This window comes from Manis pentadactyla, chromosome 7 (genome assembly GCF_030020395.1).
Source record: "Manis pentadactyla isolate mManPen7 chromosome 7, mManPen7.hap1, whole genome shotgun sequence".
Lineage (NCBI taxonomy): Eukaryota > Metazoa > Chordata > Mammalia > Pholidota > Manidae > Manis > Manis pentadactyla.
In genome coordinates, this window is record NC_080025.1 from 93,103,217 (window position 1) to 93,119,139 (window position 15,923).

Genomic DNA, 15,923 nt, shown 5'->3' on the forward strand with positions numbered 1-15,923 from the left:
GTCCGTCTGAGTGATGCTGTTTGACTAGTGAGTTCACTGGAGGAAGACTGAGGGCAAAAACCAGACTGTTGGTCTGAGTGACTCACAGTTGTCAGTCTCTAGATATTTTATCTTTGGTTAGTGTGTTTCTCCATGAGAATGGAGAAAAGTCAGCTTGCTTTTTGTGGCTTCCTCTGTGTAGACACTTAGACTTATGGTTTAGCTTTCTCCTCTGCGGATGGTCTCTGTGTTTTCAATATTCTTAAAAGTATGTTGGCAATCATATCCTATTGTTTCATGTCCTTCAAAAATAAATACATATATATTTATTGTCATATTTAGAGAGAAGCCTTTATGGAAAATATAGTAACGAGCTGTACCTTGAGGGTTGTCTACCCTTCAATTCATCTTCTGGGTGTAGATTGATAGGGGAGAAAAGGAGGGAGAGAAACCTTCTAAAGAAAGGGAAAGGAGAGGGAAAATTGGCTACTATGATGCATATGAGTGCAGGGACAATCTTGTTTAGTCATCTGTCTACACATTTACCTAAGAATATTGTTTGTTCTTTAAGGGAGTGTAAAGGACTAATTAAACTAAATAGATGGAGTACCTTGATAAAACACTCTTGGCTCTTTGAGTCAACTTATTCTAATATCTGATATCCCAACTACTCATATCATATGGCTACTTATATGAAAGCAGTGAATTGATAATATGTGACACTTTGATGAAAAGTATAATGTAAGAGTTGGTATTACTAGGAAGGACAAGAATTGAAGATACCTTACTTCCTAATGTAAGTTGTATTAGAGATTCTTAATTTTATTGAAGAATAAAGTAATGAAATTGTATATCATAAACAAAAATCAGGTTTTCACTTAGTTTCACTGGTAGACTAATTCAAATGTAAGTGACTTTCCAGTTGTTGGAAGGACTACCATGGGAATGTACACTTACATGTACATTTAGGAGTTTGAAAGATTGAATTTTTATACTTTTATGACCATAGTGGAGTTATGAAAAACATTTCATTTATTTATGTCTCTAAGTAAGTTTCAAATGAATATTTTTTGTTTGTTTTACAACTTCAACTTCTTTACATGCAAAAAAATTGTCACTGTAAAACTAGCATGTGGTCATTTTAGAAAATCTGGGAAAAATGCAAACATAAAAAAAATTATAAGAACTCAATTATGTCACTGCTCAAGGGTAACTATTATAATTTGGTTTAGTTATTTCTCCCAAACATACAATGGAGACCTTAGTACTTTTTAAATTCACTGTAGTGTGCAGTTTCCCCACTTCATTAAATAGTCTTTGAATATTTTAATTTGAATGATGGCACACTTGTCTTGAGTCCTACATTAAAAAACATTTTGATTTTATTAAGCCCAGTATCTCCATTGGTCATTCCCTCTAAAATCCACCACTGAGGAGTAAGGGGTTGAGGAGGCCTGAGAAGGTTGAAGAGGTGAACGCTGAAGTGTCTGAGTGGGGCCAGCAGGGGTTGCTGTCCTGGATGAGGCTGCCACATTCCTGGTGTTTCTGACCTTGAATTCACTCAAAATTATAGTCTGGATTCTATTAAAGGAATTTCGTGTTTTTCCTTTGCAAGAGTCACCCCCTACCATGACAAATATTTTTAAATGTTTTATAAAAAAAGTTGGAAAAGCGACTTTTTCCCAAAAGAAATTTATAGTTCAAATTTACACCAAGTTCTCACTAACTGGAGCAGGCCGGGTTTTCACTAAGGCTTCGACTTTTCTCTGTAAAACATTAGTCACTCCCTTGGAAGAAGCAGTTTTTTATAGGCAGTGGGATAAAACAGGCACAGATGTGCATGTAATATGATGGGCTTTAGAATGTACCTGCAAAGCATTTTTATTTTAATTTGGAGAAATAAAGAAAGAAAAAGACTGAATTGGGATGCTAAAATAACAGTGATTCAGTATTAAGGAAATGATAAGTTTTGATCCATTTAAATAGTATTTTCTTTTCCCCTTTCCTTTATTCTTGGGAAGTTGTTGAGGTTGTGCCAAGTCATTTTCACTGCACAATTTTTAAAGGCATTCACTATTCCTGTGTGTAATCAGTTGCCTTTTGACTGTGCAGGACTGTGGTGACGCCTGTGGCCAAAGAGTTTGATCCAGACGTGGTCCTAGTTTCCGCTGGATTTGACGCATTAGAAGGCCACGCCCCACCTCTGGGGGGTTACAGAGTGACAGCAAAATGTAAGTATAGGACTGTATGAAATGCTATGAGATAATAACATCTTTTAGTTCTTTAAAATAGTACCTTTTACATATGTGTGGTCAAATTACATACTTTTGAAAATGAGTCAGATGGTGTTTACTGCTCTGTCAGATTCATCTCTCTGTAGAAATTGGCCTTGAAGAAAAACAAAGTCAAATTGTTTCCTTTGCTAGACTTCATGGGACATTTCAGTAATGTTATGTTTTTCAGGAGTCCCATTTTGCTATTTAAAGCCGGAAGTGATAGGGCTTCTGTTCAAAATATGTTAAATGATTTGGGAGGTTAGGAGTCTAGAAAAGCTACTGGTTTTTTTTGCAAGGAAAATGGAAGTCACTGTTTTTAATCCATTAAACATGGGTTGAAACAGCTCTCTCCCTAGAACGCTATGCTCTACTAGGTTTGAATACAAAAGTGTGGTTTCAGGGGCTCAGAGGCACTGTGCAGGCCCATGGGCAGCACTCAGGGTCTCTACTGGTCTTGTGCTGTGTTACAGAGATTCAACTTTTGGGCTTTGTTCCCTAATGAACAAATGAATTTTGTGTTATACTGCATTTGAGTAATGTGACCTAATGGAATCCGACTAGAAAGAGGCTTTCTTTAAAAATAATTTCCATGTGGAGTGTGAAAACAATACATATGTATGGTCCATGTATACACATGCATGCTGGTACTCAGGATATCTATTTTAAAGAAAAGGAAACAAGTCAAATGACATAAAGAACAGGCCCCACTATTGTATATTTGGATTGGGGGGGGGGGGCGGCTTGAAAACAAACTAATCAAAAGAATCCAAAGAGTTTTAAGTGGGAGAAACAAGTTTGAAGCAAGTGTGTTTTATTAATTTGAAAAGAACTGAAGAACTAGCCTCATGCCAACCTTTGTTTTTAGTTGGCTTCTCATGTGAGAAAGTTTTCTGCACTCTTATTGTTCCAGTAACATTGTTAGGTAGGAGCTATTTTTAACATCTATTATTTACCCAGCATTCTTGGTGCCTTGTTGTCTATTGAAAACATATTAAAAGAGGCAACTCCACAAACACAAACAAAGCATAATAGTTCACAATTTTGATAAATTGAAATAGAGAGGTGTTTGGTCATATCTAATGTCTTACGATTCTTTCTTCATGAAACTCCACTCAAAGGGAAGTCAGTCTTGCTACTGCAGATAAACTTCATTTGAGTGAAGACTAGGAATAGTTTAGTCTAATAAAGAAAAAAAAAGAGTACCCCAAATTGAGATAAACCCAAACAACAGAAAACATATGGAGCACAGTTGGAAATCTGGTAAAGGTGTTCCTTGCCATTAAATCCAAGAATCTCCCTCAGGGAGGAGGAGGAATGTCTGTATTCAGGTCTTTTTCCCTGTCAAGAGGCCAAGTGGTAACAAGTCCATTTCTCAGAACTGCTTGGAAGGAACTAATCTTTTTGTTTGCTTGTTTGTTCATTTTCTGCCAAGTCAAGTTCAAATATTAAATGTTGGAAGTCTGAATAGAAAGTAATCGTAGCCTGGTTTCTTTTGATTTTTCATCATAGACATAAGAAACATGGTTTCTACCTTCTGTTAGCTTCAGTATAGTGCACCAAGACCTTCATTATGTTACGTTATGTTTCTTTATCCATTTGTTTATATTATATCATGCAGACCTGAGTTTGCCAACTACAGTTTTTAGAGATGCTGCCACACTGAGGGTAGAGGTTAGGATACCCCAAAACCTGTATAGTTACTCCCTAAATGGTTCACCTCAGGGGTTTATTTTGCTTGGCAGATGCATATTTATTATCTTGGTCTGAAAATGCTGGACAGGTAATTAATATTGGGCTTTCACTGTCCCATGGAAGTCATCCTCCTTTGGAGGGAGTCCCAGAATGGAACTAGAAATGGGCTAAAAGCTAAAGTAAAAAATAGGTAGAAATTACACAGATTCCTCTCCCAATGTTCTGGCAAAGTCATTCCTGCCCACCCCCAAGTAGAATGTTTGAGGATTTAGAGACTGGTTTTTAAGATACTATCATGTCAGATATGCTAAAATTGTACTGTCTTAAACAATGAATAAATCTTTTAAAATAATTTTGCTTAATATCTCTGAACGGAAAAGAAAAATTTAGTCAAAATAACAAATGTTTTCATTTTTAAAAAATATCCATGTAGCTCCTGATATTTTTTAAAGAATTGGTCAATACTATGACAAAAGTATCAGCCCAAATATAGAGGAGACAAAGTGTTCTCTGCCATGAGACCACAGCAAAAATGTTCAGATTTGTTTGTGTTGAAGTTTTTGTTAAATTACCTGGTTTAGTTATTTTAAATCTATGTTATTCTTTCAATTAACCACCAGGATTAAGGCCCACACTGAAAGGGACAGGTGTCTTTGTGTCCTGGACAAACCCTACACCAAATTTTACACTGAAGTTATCAGTTAATCTTAATACTCTCAAGCTCGTTGTCTTCAGATTACAGTTTAAGATGTGGTACATGTACACAATGGAATATTATTCAGCCATAAGAAGAAAACAAATCCTACCATTTGCAACAACATGGATGGAGCTAGAGGGTATTATGCTCAGTGAAATAAGCCAGGCAGAGAAAGACAAGTATCAAATGATTTCACTCATCTGTGGAGTATAAGAACAAAGAAAAACTGAAGGAACAAAACAGCAGCAGACTCACAGAACCCAAGAATGGACTAACAGTTGCCAAAGGGAAAGGGACTGGGGAGGATGGGTAGGAAGGGAGGGATAAGGGGAAAAGGGGCATTATCATTAGCACACATAATGTAGGTGGAGGGCACGGGGAAGACAGTACAGCACAGAGAAGACAAGTAGTGATTCTATAGCATCTTACTATGCTGATGGGCAGTGATTGTAATGGGGTATGTGGTAGGGACTTAATAATGGGGGGAATCTAGTAACCACAATGTTGCTCATGTAAGTGTATATTAATTATATCAAAATAAAAAAAAAGAAGGTTGGCAAGTGCCATGTTCAAACAATAAAATTGATTCATCATATTGCAGCACTCCTTGGCTTTACAGTGTTCTCAACATAAAAAAAAGTAAAAGTTATTTAGGTCAAATTATTTTTACAGAAAAAAATATTTTTATTCCTTTTCAGTACTTCCATTGGCTTCAGGTAGTGAGCTCATATGTGCAAATTGCTTTTCTAATGTGAATAAGAATCTTCCTTCCTTTGAAATAATGCAAATGTCATTGTGAGATGATAGTGATGTCAAATTAAAAAATATCTTCCTTTTAGAGGCATGGAGTGTTTTATAGTCCTTGAGATAGTAACCATTTCCCTCAGCAAATATGATTTATTTTGAAAAGTAAAACACAGATAATAGTTGGGGAACTATATCTTAGAGTCTTGAATTACCAGTCTTCTTGATAGAGTGTTTTATCCTTTTCAGAGATCCTCTCATTCCTTGTACTCGCCTGTGAATGTCTGACAGAGAGACAGCTCCGTTGTAGGGCAGATATCTGTATTAATGAATTCGTATATAGCTGTGAGTTTTTTCTGGGGAGGTAGAAAACTTGATTAGTTAATCCTCTAAAAAGTGTCTAAGAAGTTGAGTGCTAAACCAATGAACAAATAAGTACCAAGAAATAAACTTTGTTAAATGTATAAGCCTATGTTGGTCTACACTATCTGCTAATGATGGATGGATGTGCTTCCTCCTCTGCATATACAGGGGTGTGCAGCTCAGAATGTCCTCTGCTTACACATTTTCCTTGTCCACAGAGTTGAAGGCAGACTGAGTGAAAACTAAGTACATTTTAGTGAAGTTAACTTCTTTCTTTCTTTTTTCTCTCTTACTGATGATTCTACACCTACTTTAATATTTCCACATATGTCCTGTATCCAATTTTCTTGACATTATCAAAATCTTTAAAAAATTGAACACATTCAATCGTGTGTTTTATATATTACCTGATTATACTTTTTTTTTTAATGAGTGTTGTTCAGCTACTGTCACAGTTCTGTTTGGCAGTTCCGTCTTTTATTATTTATTGGTGATCATGGAATCGATACTTTGTCTTTTCATAAAAGACTTGCAGGCTATAGCAAACAGACATGGAAAAAAGCAGTGTCTGGAAGACACCTACCAAATGCTGCCTCATGAAGGATCAACCTTAAACTTGAACTGCTATAGTTCTTTTACATTAGGGTGGAAACTGGGAGAAAATCATGCAGGATTGACTATCCAAAGTATCTTCCCATCCAGCTGCCATCAGATTAACCTCTCTTACATGCTTCTGTACTATGTCCTCAGGAGCTGGACCACAGTGCATGGCACATAGTCTAACTAACTTCTTTTAAAAAATGAATAAAACTAAAATCATCTTAAAATAGTCTTTTAAATAAGTCAGATGCTTTCTTCCAGTATATGTGATGTTATTTGAATTAAGATTTTTTTTTTTGTCGTTTATCCCCCCATCACTGCCACTTCTTTCCAGGTCTTAGACTATATATTCATATCTCCTATAATATTTTAATTAGCACAACCCTGTGTTTCTGACAAATGGTCACTTATTCAGTGTTTCTCTTTAATAGAAATAGGACTGAAAAGAAAATCAGTATTAAATGGGGAAGTCTTGAACTCCTTGTAACAGTGAGCTTTGAACAAAAAAGTACTGAGTTCCAGCTGTTAACACCTTCTAGAATCTAGATGGGATGATAAGACATCAGAAAAGCAGGGCAGTGGGAGAGTCAATCCTTTAAATAATAAAGCTGAAATAAACATGAAAAATTAGAGATTGCACAAGAGCTCATTTTGGTGTCAGAAGATCTATGTTCAAATCTCAACTTTGTCCCTCACTAATTTTATAATCAACGCACTTTCTTAATCAGCAAAAAAAAAAAAAAAATAGTGGGAGAGTAGGAAGATAATAATTACACCTACAGCATAAGGAATAATGATTAAGCATTGTGATTTAATAGTTCTGAATTTTATTGTTATTGTTTCAACAATTATAAACAGTAAAAGACTGGACATTTAGATGGCGTATCTGAACACAAAATATACAACACAAGTGTTGTAGTTTCTTGGAAGACATTTTAAATTCTTATTTGGATGAAATGGAAGGAGGATGACCAGAAGTCCTAGGAAGCTATGCGAGGTTAGCATATAGCAAGTGTACGGCCATTCTATTAAAGTCAGTTTAGTGACAGAAATACCTATATGTCACATTTCTATATCCATATGCATCCCTATATTGTAATAAGTCTGGAGGCAACTGGAATAAGTAACAATGCTTTTAAAAGAAAATAAAGCATTTTTATTTTGTGAAGAGGTTACCCCAGGCTCTGCCTACCTAAAGGCTGCATACTCTGTTTGCATATATTGAGATGTGCTTGGATTTAACATTTTTAAAATACTGATGCAGAATAAATTATCCAGTGATGCTTTTTTAGCAATGAAACTATCTGAAACACAGTTAACAATCAGAAAATAAATAGTACTTCTAAAACTAGATGCGAAACTAGATTCAGAAAGCCCATTTAAAAACATGTAGATCCATCCTCTTGCCTTTACTGATATTGTGCTTAATTCTTTACATATATAAGTAGCGTTTTTTATTATGTAGCTGATTTTCCAACCAGCAGCAGATTTAAGCAGTAGCTTGAGAGTGGAGGTAGATGAATGGTTGGTGGAACACATTTCTACCTCAGAAGTTCTTAAATTTGGCTCCATAGATCTCCCTTAAGTCTATAGATAGAATTCACGGAGCTCATGAACTTGAATGGAAAAAAAAATACATTATTTTTACCAGTCATGCCCCTTATTAGCTCTTTGAATTTAGCAATGTATTTCCTCCCATTATAAGTACAGACAACAATTCATAGCACTGTGATTAAAACAGGTGACCTTTGCACCAAAAGAAATGATAGCTCTTCTCAGATCACTTTCCAATTGTATAGCTGTTTCCAATGGCCAATTACTGTCATCCTTACTTTGAAGTAATGGTACATATCAGACCTGCTGCTCAATTAGGTAGTTGACACATTACATGTATTGTACCATGACTTTCCTCCATGTTTTGGTAGCTTTTTGCAATATAGTAGTCTCTTTGTGACAATATTTTATGCACTTAAAACATTCTGAGGAGTCCATAGGCTGTACTTCAAATACACACCCACATGCAATATTTACTTTGAGACAGAGTGTAGTTTGTCTGCTTCTATTTGCTAATTGATTTCTCATATTTTTTCTATGGTTTGGCATAGTTATTCTGTTACATATTGTTCATCTCTGAAGCAAACACTAAAAACAACAGAAAATCAAGTTTTCAGTTTTCCAAAAGGTTTCTTATCTGGAAAACAAGCTTCAGATACGTCTCATGATGCAATCTGATCTCCATGCTTTGTAGCTGAAGTCACACAGACATTGTAAACAATATCTAAACTTCCCACCAAGGATTTATACATTGATATGTCATCATTTTAGGGAGAATAAACTGATGTAAATGGGTAATTCAATAATTTTGTTTAAAATCATGCACCCATTTTAAAACTTTTTAATTTTGGATGATTTAAATAGGAAGAATAATACAAAGAATTATATATCAACTTCATTATTTCTACCACTTAGAATTGGCATAACAGCTAAATATTTTTTTTATGAAAAAATCATTTTTATTTTATGAGCATAACTGTCTATGGCTTTTTAAATGTATAAGTTACAGGAACATTCTACACACCTTTTTTTTTTTTGAGAGGGCATCTCTCATATTTATTGATCAAATGGTTGTTAACAACAATAAAATTCTGTGTAGGGGATTCAATGCACAATCATTAATCCACCCCAAGCCTAATTCTCATCAGTCTCCGATCTTCTGAAGAATAACAAACAAGTTCTTACATGGTGAACAAATTCTTACATAGTGAACAAGTTCTTACATGGTGAACAGTACAAGGGCAGTCATCACAGAAACTTTCGGTTTTGATCACGCATTATGAACTATAAACAATCAGGTCAAATATGAATATTTGATTTTATAATTGATTTATATGTGAATCCCACATTTCTCCCTTATTATTATTATTATTTTTATTTTTAATAAAATGCTGAAGTGGTAGGTAGATGCAAGATAAAGGTAGAAAACATAGTTTAGTGTTCTAAGAAAGCAAATGTAGATGATCAGGTGTGTGCCTATAGACTAAGTATTAATCCAAGCTAGACAAGGGCAACAAAACATCCACGGATGCAGAAGATTTATCTCAAAACAGGGGGGGTGAGAGGTTCTAAGCCTCACCTCTGTTGATCCCCAATTTCTCACCTGATGGCCCCCCTGTGACTGTGCTTGTCTTAGGTTGTTCCTCCCTTGAGGAATCTTACCCGTCTCTGGCTAACCAGTCATCTCCCAGGGCCATACAGGGAAATGTAAAGTTGGTAAGTGAGAGAGAAGCAATATTGTTTGAAAAGGTTAGCTTTTTACTTCTTTGCAGATTTATGCCCTGTGGCTTTTATGCCCAGCATTTGTCTTGAGGTATCTTTACCACTTGGAAGAATTATGATACTTGGGAAATTCGATCTGAGGCACGAATTCTATTTAAGGGTTGTAATTAGGAAGGAAGAAGAAAAGCTATAGAAGTAGCAGGCGGAAGAAAACATGGGAAGATTGATTATTTCTTTGACATATCTTCTTGTAGAGTAACATAAGCATGTATAGGTTTTAAACTACTAATTAAATTGTGCACACACATTAACATAATAGGAATACAGTTACATAACCAAAGCAGACCTACAATTACCAGCCATCTCCAGTGAAACCAAGAAAACCAATTAGGCACCCTAAGCATTTGTGAAAACTTATCTATGATATGATGGATATGGATATTGTCTAACTGAATTTGAATAGTTTGAGAAAAATCAGACAAATTAAAACAACACATTCCTGGGAACTGTTCACATTCCATATGTTCTTTTAACAGTAGATAGTCTGTAGTCTCAAGATTTTGGAGTGCTGCAACTTGCACTTCTCCTAATTCTTGGCTAAGTTCCAACAGTATAGATCCAGTCAAATTTGTTGTTTTACTGTATGCACAGGCCAGCTTAGATATCTCCTTCTTCATTCCAATGGCAATTCCAGGGACCAGTGGGATGAATGCAGCTACAATTGCAACAGCGCCAGGATCTTTGTTGAAGTTTTTTGATGATCATCTTCTGGAATGACTCTTCCAGAGTATGTTGATGTTGGTACTTCTTCTTCATATCGTATCTTAGTTCATTTTCTGGGTAGCCAAATTAGGCTTTGATCCTCTGTATAAACACAAACAGACCCTTTGCCTACACTTTGATATGCCCTTTATACCATTGTGAAGAACTTATTGGAGGTCACCACACAGGAACTACTTTTTTTTTTTAAAGAGAAAGGAGTATTATCAGAAAAATGTACTTCCGTAGCTGATCATCTGACACCCTTTAAATGATCAAAATTAAGGATATTTAAAGCCTGCATTAATCGTTGATTTACAGTTAGTTTTATCCTATCAGGGAGTAATCCCCCTTTCCTTTCTTATTTTTTTTTTTTGTTATCATTAATCTACAATTACATGAAGAATATTATGTTTATTAGGTTCTCCCCTATACCAGGTCCCCCCTATAAATCCCTTTACAGTCACTGTCCATCAGCATAGCAAAATGCTGTAGAATCACTACTTGTCTTCTCTGTGTTGTCCAGCCCTCCCCTTTCTCCCACCCCCCCATTATGCATGCTAATCTTAATACCCCCTTCATCTTCTCCCCCCCTCATCCCTCCCTACCCACCCATCCTCCCCAGTCCCTTTCCCTTTGGTACCTGTTAGTCCATTCTTGGGTTCTGTGATTCGGCTGCTGTTTTGTTCCTTCAGTTTTTCCTTTGTTCTTATACTCCACAGATGAGTGAAATCATTTGGTATTTCTCTTTCTCCGCTTGGCTTATTTCACTGAGCATAATACCCTCTAGCTCCATCCATGTTGTTGCAAATGGTAGGATTTGTTTTCTTCTTATGGCTGAGTAATATTCCATTGTATATATATACCACATCTTCTTTATCCATTCATCCATTCATCTAGTGATGGACTCTTCTGTTGCTTCCAATTCTTGGTTATTGTAAATAGTGCTGCGATTAACATAGGGGTGCATCTGTCTTTTTCAAACTTGAGTGCTGCGTTCTTAGGGCAAATTCCTAGGAGTGGAATTCCTGGGTCAAGTGGTAAGTTTATTTTCAGCATTTTGAGGAACCTCCATACTGCTTTCCACAATGGTTGAACTAATTTACATTCCCACCAGCAGTGTAGGAGGGTTCCCCTTTCTCCACAGCCTCGTCAACATTTGTTGTTGTTTGTTTTTTGGATGGTAGCCATCCTTACTGGTGTGAGGTGATACCTCATTGTAGTTTTAATTTGCATTTCTCTGATAATTAGCAATGTGGATCATCTTTTCATGTGTCTGTTGGCCATCTGTATTTCTTTTTTGGAGAACTGTCTGTTCAGTTCCTCTGCCCATTTTTTAATTGGATTGTTTGTTTTTTGTTTGTTGAGGTGGATGATCTCTTTATATATTTTGGACATCAAGCCTTTATTGGCTCTATCATTTTCAAATATATTCTCCCATACTGTAGGGTTCCTTTTTGTTCTATTGATGGTGTCTTTTGCTGTACAGAAGCTTTTCAGCTTAATATAGTCTCACTTGTTCATTTTTGCTGTTGTTTTCCTTGCCTGGGGAGATATGTTCAAGAACAGGTCACTCATGTTTATGTCTAAAAGGTTTTTGCCTATGTTTTTTTCCAAGAGTTTAATGGTTTCATGACTTACATTCAGGTCTTTGACCCATTTTGAATTGACTTTTGTGTATGGGGTTAGACAATGGTCCAGTTTCATTCTCCTACATGTAGCTGTCCAGTTTTGCCAGCACCATCTGTTGAAGAGACTGTCATTTCCCCATTGTATGTCCATGGCTCCTTTATCAAATATTAATTGACCATATATGTTTGGGTTAATGTCTGGAGTCTCTATTCTGCTCCATTGGTCTGTGGCTCTGTTCTTGTGCCAGTACCAAATTGTCTTGATTACTATGGCTTTATAGTAGAGCTTGAAGTTGGGGAGTGAGATGCCACCTACTTTATTTTTCTTTCTCAGGATTGCTTTGGCTATTCGAGGTCTTTGGTGTTTCCAAATGAATTTTTGAATTATTTGTTCCAGTTCATTGAAGAATGTTGCTGGTAATTTGATAGGGATTGCATCAAATCTATATATTGCTTTGGGCAGGATGGCCATTTTGACGATATTAATTCTTCCTAGCCATGAGCATGGGATGAGTTTCCATTTGTTAGTGTCCCCTTTGATTTCTCTTAAGAGTGACTTGTAGTTTTCAGGGTATAGGTCTTTCACTTCTTTGGTTAGGTTTATTCCTAGGTATTTTATTCTTTTTGATGCAATTGTGAATGGAACTGTTTTCCTGATTTCTCTTTCTATTGGTTCATTGTTAGTGTATAGGAAAGGTACAGATTTCTGTGTGTTAATTTTGTATCCTGCAGCTTTGCTGTATTCTGATATCAGTTCTAGTAGTTTTGGAGTGGAGTATTTAGGGTTTTTTATGTACAATATCATGTCATCTGCAAATAGTGACAGTTTAAATTCTTCTTTACCAATCTGGATTCCTTATATTTCTTTGTTTTGTCTGATTGCCGTGGCTAGGACCTCCAGTACTATGTTAAATAACACTGGGGAGAGTGGGCATCCCTGTCTAGTTCCCGATCTCAGAGGAAAAGCTTTCAGCTTCTCGCTGTTCAGTATAATGTTGGCTGTGGGTTTGTCATATATGGCCTTTATTATGTTGAGGTACTTGCCCTCTATTCCCATTTTGCTGAAGGTTTTTATCATAGATGGATGTTGAACTTTGTCAAATGCTTTTTCAGCATCTATGGAGATGATCATGTGGTTTTTGTCTTTCTTTTTGTTGATGTGGTGGATGATGTTGATGGATTTTCGAATGTTGTACCATCCTTGCATCCCTGGGATGAATCCCACTTGGTCATGGTGTATGTTCCTTTTGATATACTTTTGAATTCCGTTTGCTAATATTTTATTGAGTATTTTTGCATCTACCTTCATTAGGGATATTGGTCTATAATTTTCTTTTTTGGTGGGGTCTTTGCCTGGTTTTGGTATTAGGGTGATGTTGGCTTCATAGAATGAGTTTGAGAGTATTCTGTCCTCTTCTTTTTTTTGGAAAACTTTAAGGAGAATGGGTGTTATGTCTTCTGTGTGTGTCTGATAAAATTCCAAGGTAAATCCGTCCGGCCCGGGGGTTTTGTTCTTGGGTAGTTTTTTTGATTACCATTTCAATTTCTTTGCTCATAATTGGTTTGTTTAACTTTTGTGTTTCTTCCTTGGTCAGTCTTGGAAGGTTGTATTTTTCTAGGAAGTTGTCCATTTCTTCTAGGTTTTCCAGCTTGTTGGCATATAGGTTTTCATAGTAGTCTTTAATAATTCTTTGTATTTCTGTGGAGTCTGTCATGTTTTTCTGTTCTCTTTTCTGATTCTGTTGATTTGTGTTGATTCTCTTTTTCTCTTAGTAAGTTTGGCTAAAGGCTTATCTATTTTATTTTCTCGAAGAACCAGCTCTTGGTTTCATTGATTTTTGCTATTGTTTTATTCTTCTCAATTTTGTTTATTTCTTCTCTGATCTTTATTATGTCCCTCCTTCTGCTGACCTTAGGCCTCATTTGTTCTTCTTTTTCCAGTTTCAATAATTGTGATGTTAGACTATTCATTTGGGATTGTTCTTCCTTCTTCAAGTGTGCCTGGATCGCTATATACTTTCCTCTTAAGACTGCTTTCACTGTGTCCCATAGAAGTTGGGGCTTTGTGTTGTTGTTTTCATTTGTTTCCATATGTTCCTTGATCTCTATTTTAATTTGTTCATTGATTCATTGATTATTTAGGAGCATGTTGTTAAGCCTCCATGTGTTTGTGAGCCTTTTTGTTTTCTTTGTAGAATTTATTTCTAGTTTTATACCTTTGTGGTCTAAAAAATTGGTTGGTAGAATTTCAATATTTTGGAATTTACTGAGGCTCTTTTTGTGGGCTGGTATGTGGTCTATTCTGGAGAATGTTCCATGTACACTTGAGAAGAATGTATATCCTGTGGCTTTTGGATGTAGAGTTCTATAGATGTCTATTAGGTCCATCTGTTCTACTGTGTTGTTCAGTGCCTCCATGTCCTTACTTATTTTCTGCCCGGTGGATCTATCCTTTGGGGTGAGTGGTGTGTTGAAGTCTCCTAAAATGAATGCATTGCAGTCTATTTCCCCCTTTAGTTATGTTATTGTTTGTTTCACATATGCTGGTGCTCCTGTGTTGGGTGCATATATATTTAGAATGGTTATATCCTCTTGTTGGACTGAGCCCTTTATCATTATGTAGTGTCCTTCTTTATCTCTTGTTACTTTCTTTGTTTTGAAGTCTATTTTGTCTGATATTAGTACTGCAACCCCTGCTTTCTTCTTGCTGTTGTTTGCCTGAAATATGTTTTTCCATCCCTTGACTTTTAATCTGTGCATGTCTTTGGGTTTGAGGTGAGTTTCTTGTAAGCAGCATATAGATGGGTCTTGCTTTTTTATCCATTCTGTTACTCTGTGTCTTTTGATTGCTGCATTAAGTCCCTTTACATTTAGGGTGTCTATTGAAAGATATGTACTTATTGCCATTGCAGGCTTTAAATTCGTGGTTACCAAAGGTTCAAGGTTAGCCTCTTTAGTATCTTACTGCCTAACTTAGCTCGCTTATTGAGCTGTTGTATACACTGTCTGGAGATTCTTTTCTTCTCTCCCTTCTTATTCCTCCTCCTCCATTCTTCATATGTTGGGTGTTTTGTTCTGTGCTCTTTTTAGGAGTGCTCCCATCTAAAGCAGTCCCTGTAAGATGCCCTGTAGAGGTGGTTTGTGGGAAGCAAATTCCCTCAGCTTTTACTTGTCTGGGAGTTGTTTAATCCCGCCATCATATTTAAATGATAGTCATGCTGGTTACAGTATCCTTGGTTCAAGGCCCTTCTGTTTCATTGCATTAAATATATCATGCCAATCTCTTCTGGCCTGTAGGGTTTCTGTCGAGAAGTCTGACGATAGCCTGATGGGTTTTCCTTTATAGGTGACCTTTTTCTCTCTAGCTGCCTTTAAAACTCTTTCCTTGTCCTTGATCTTTGCCATTTTAATTATTATGTGTCTTGGTGTTGTCCTCCTTGGATCCTTTCTGTTGGGGGTTCTGTGTATTTCCGTGGTCTGTTGGGTTATTTCCTCCCTCAGTTTGGGGAAGTTTTCACCAATTATTTCTTCCAAGATACTTTCTATCCCTTTTCCTCTCTCTTCTTCTTCTCATACCCCTATAATATGGATATTGTTCCTTTTAGATTGGTCACACAGTTCTCTTAATATTGTTTCATTCCTGGAGATCCTTTTATCTCTCTCTGTGTCAGCTTCTATGCGTTCCTGTTCTCTTGTTTCTATTCCATCAATGGCCTCTTGCATCTTATCCATTCTGCTTATAAATCCTTCCAGAGTTTTGTTTCACTTCTGTAATCTCCTTCCTGGCATCTGTGATCTCCCTCCGGACTTCATCCCATTGCTCTTGCATATTTCTCTGCATCTCCGTCAGCATATTTATGATTTTTATTTTGAATTCTTTTTAGGAAGACTGGTTAGGTCTGTCTT

At 36.3% G+C, this 15,923-nt stretch overlaps 1 protein-coding gene across 1 annotated transcript in view; it reads left to right on the forward strand.

Moving 5' to 3' along the window:
- HDAC9 (histone deacetylase 9) overlaps positions 1-15,923 on the forward strand; it is a 930,736-nt gene that overhangs the window by 771,147 nt on the left and 143,666 nt on the right. Inside the window, exon 25 of the mRNA XM_057504568.1 lies at positions 2,092-2,210. Within this exon, the coding sequence (XP_057360551.1) occupies positions 2,092-2,210 (119 nt within the window). The remainder of the gene's footprint in view (positions 1-2,091; positions 2,211-15,923) is intronic.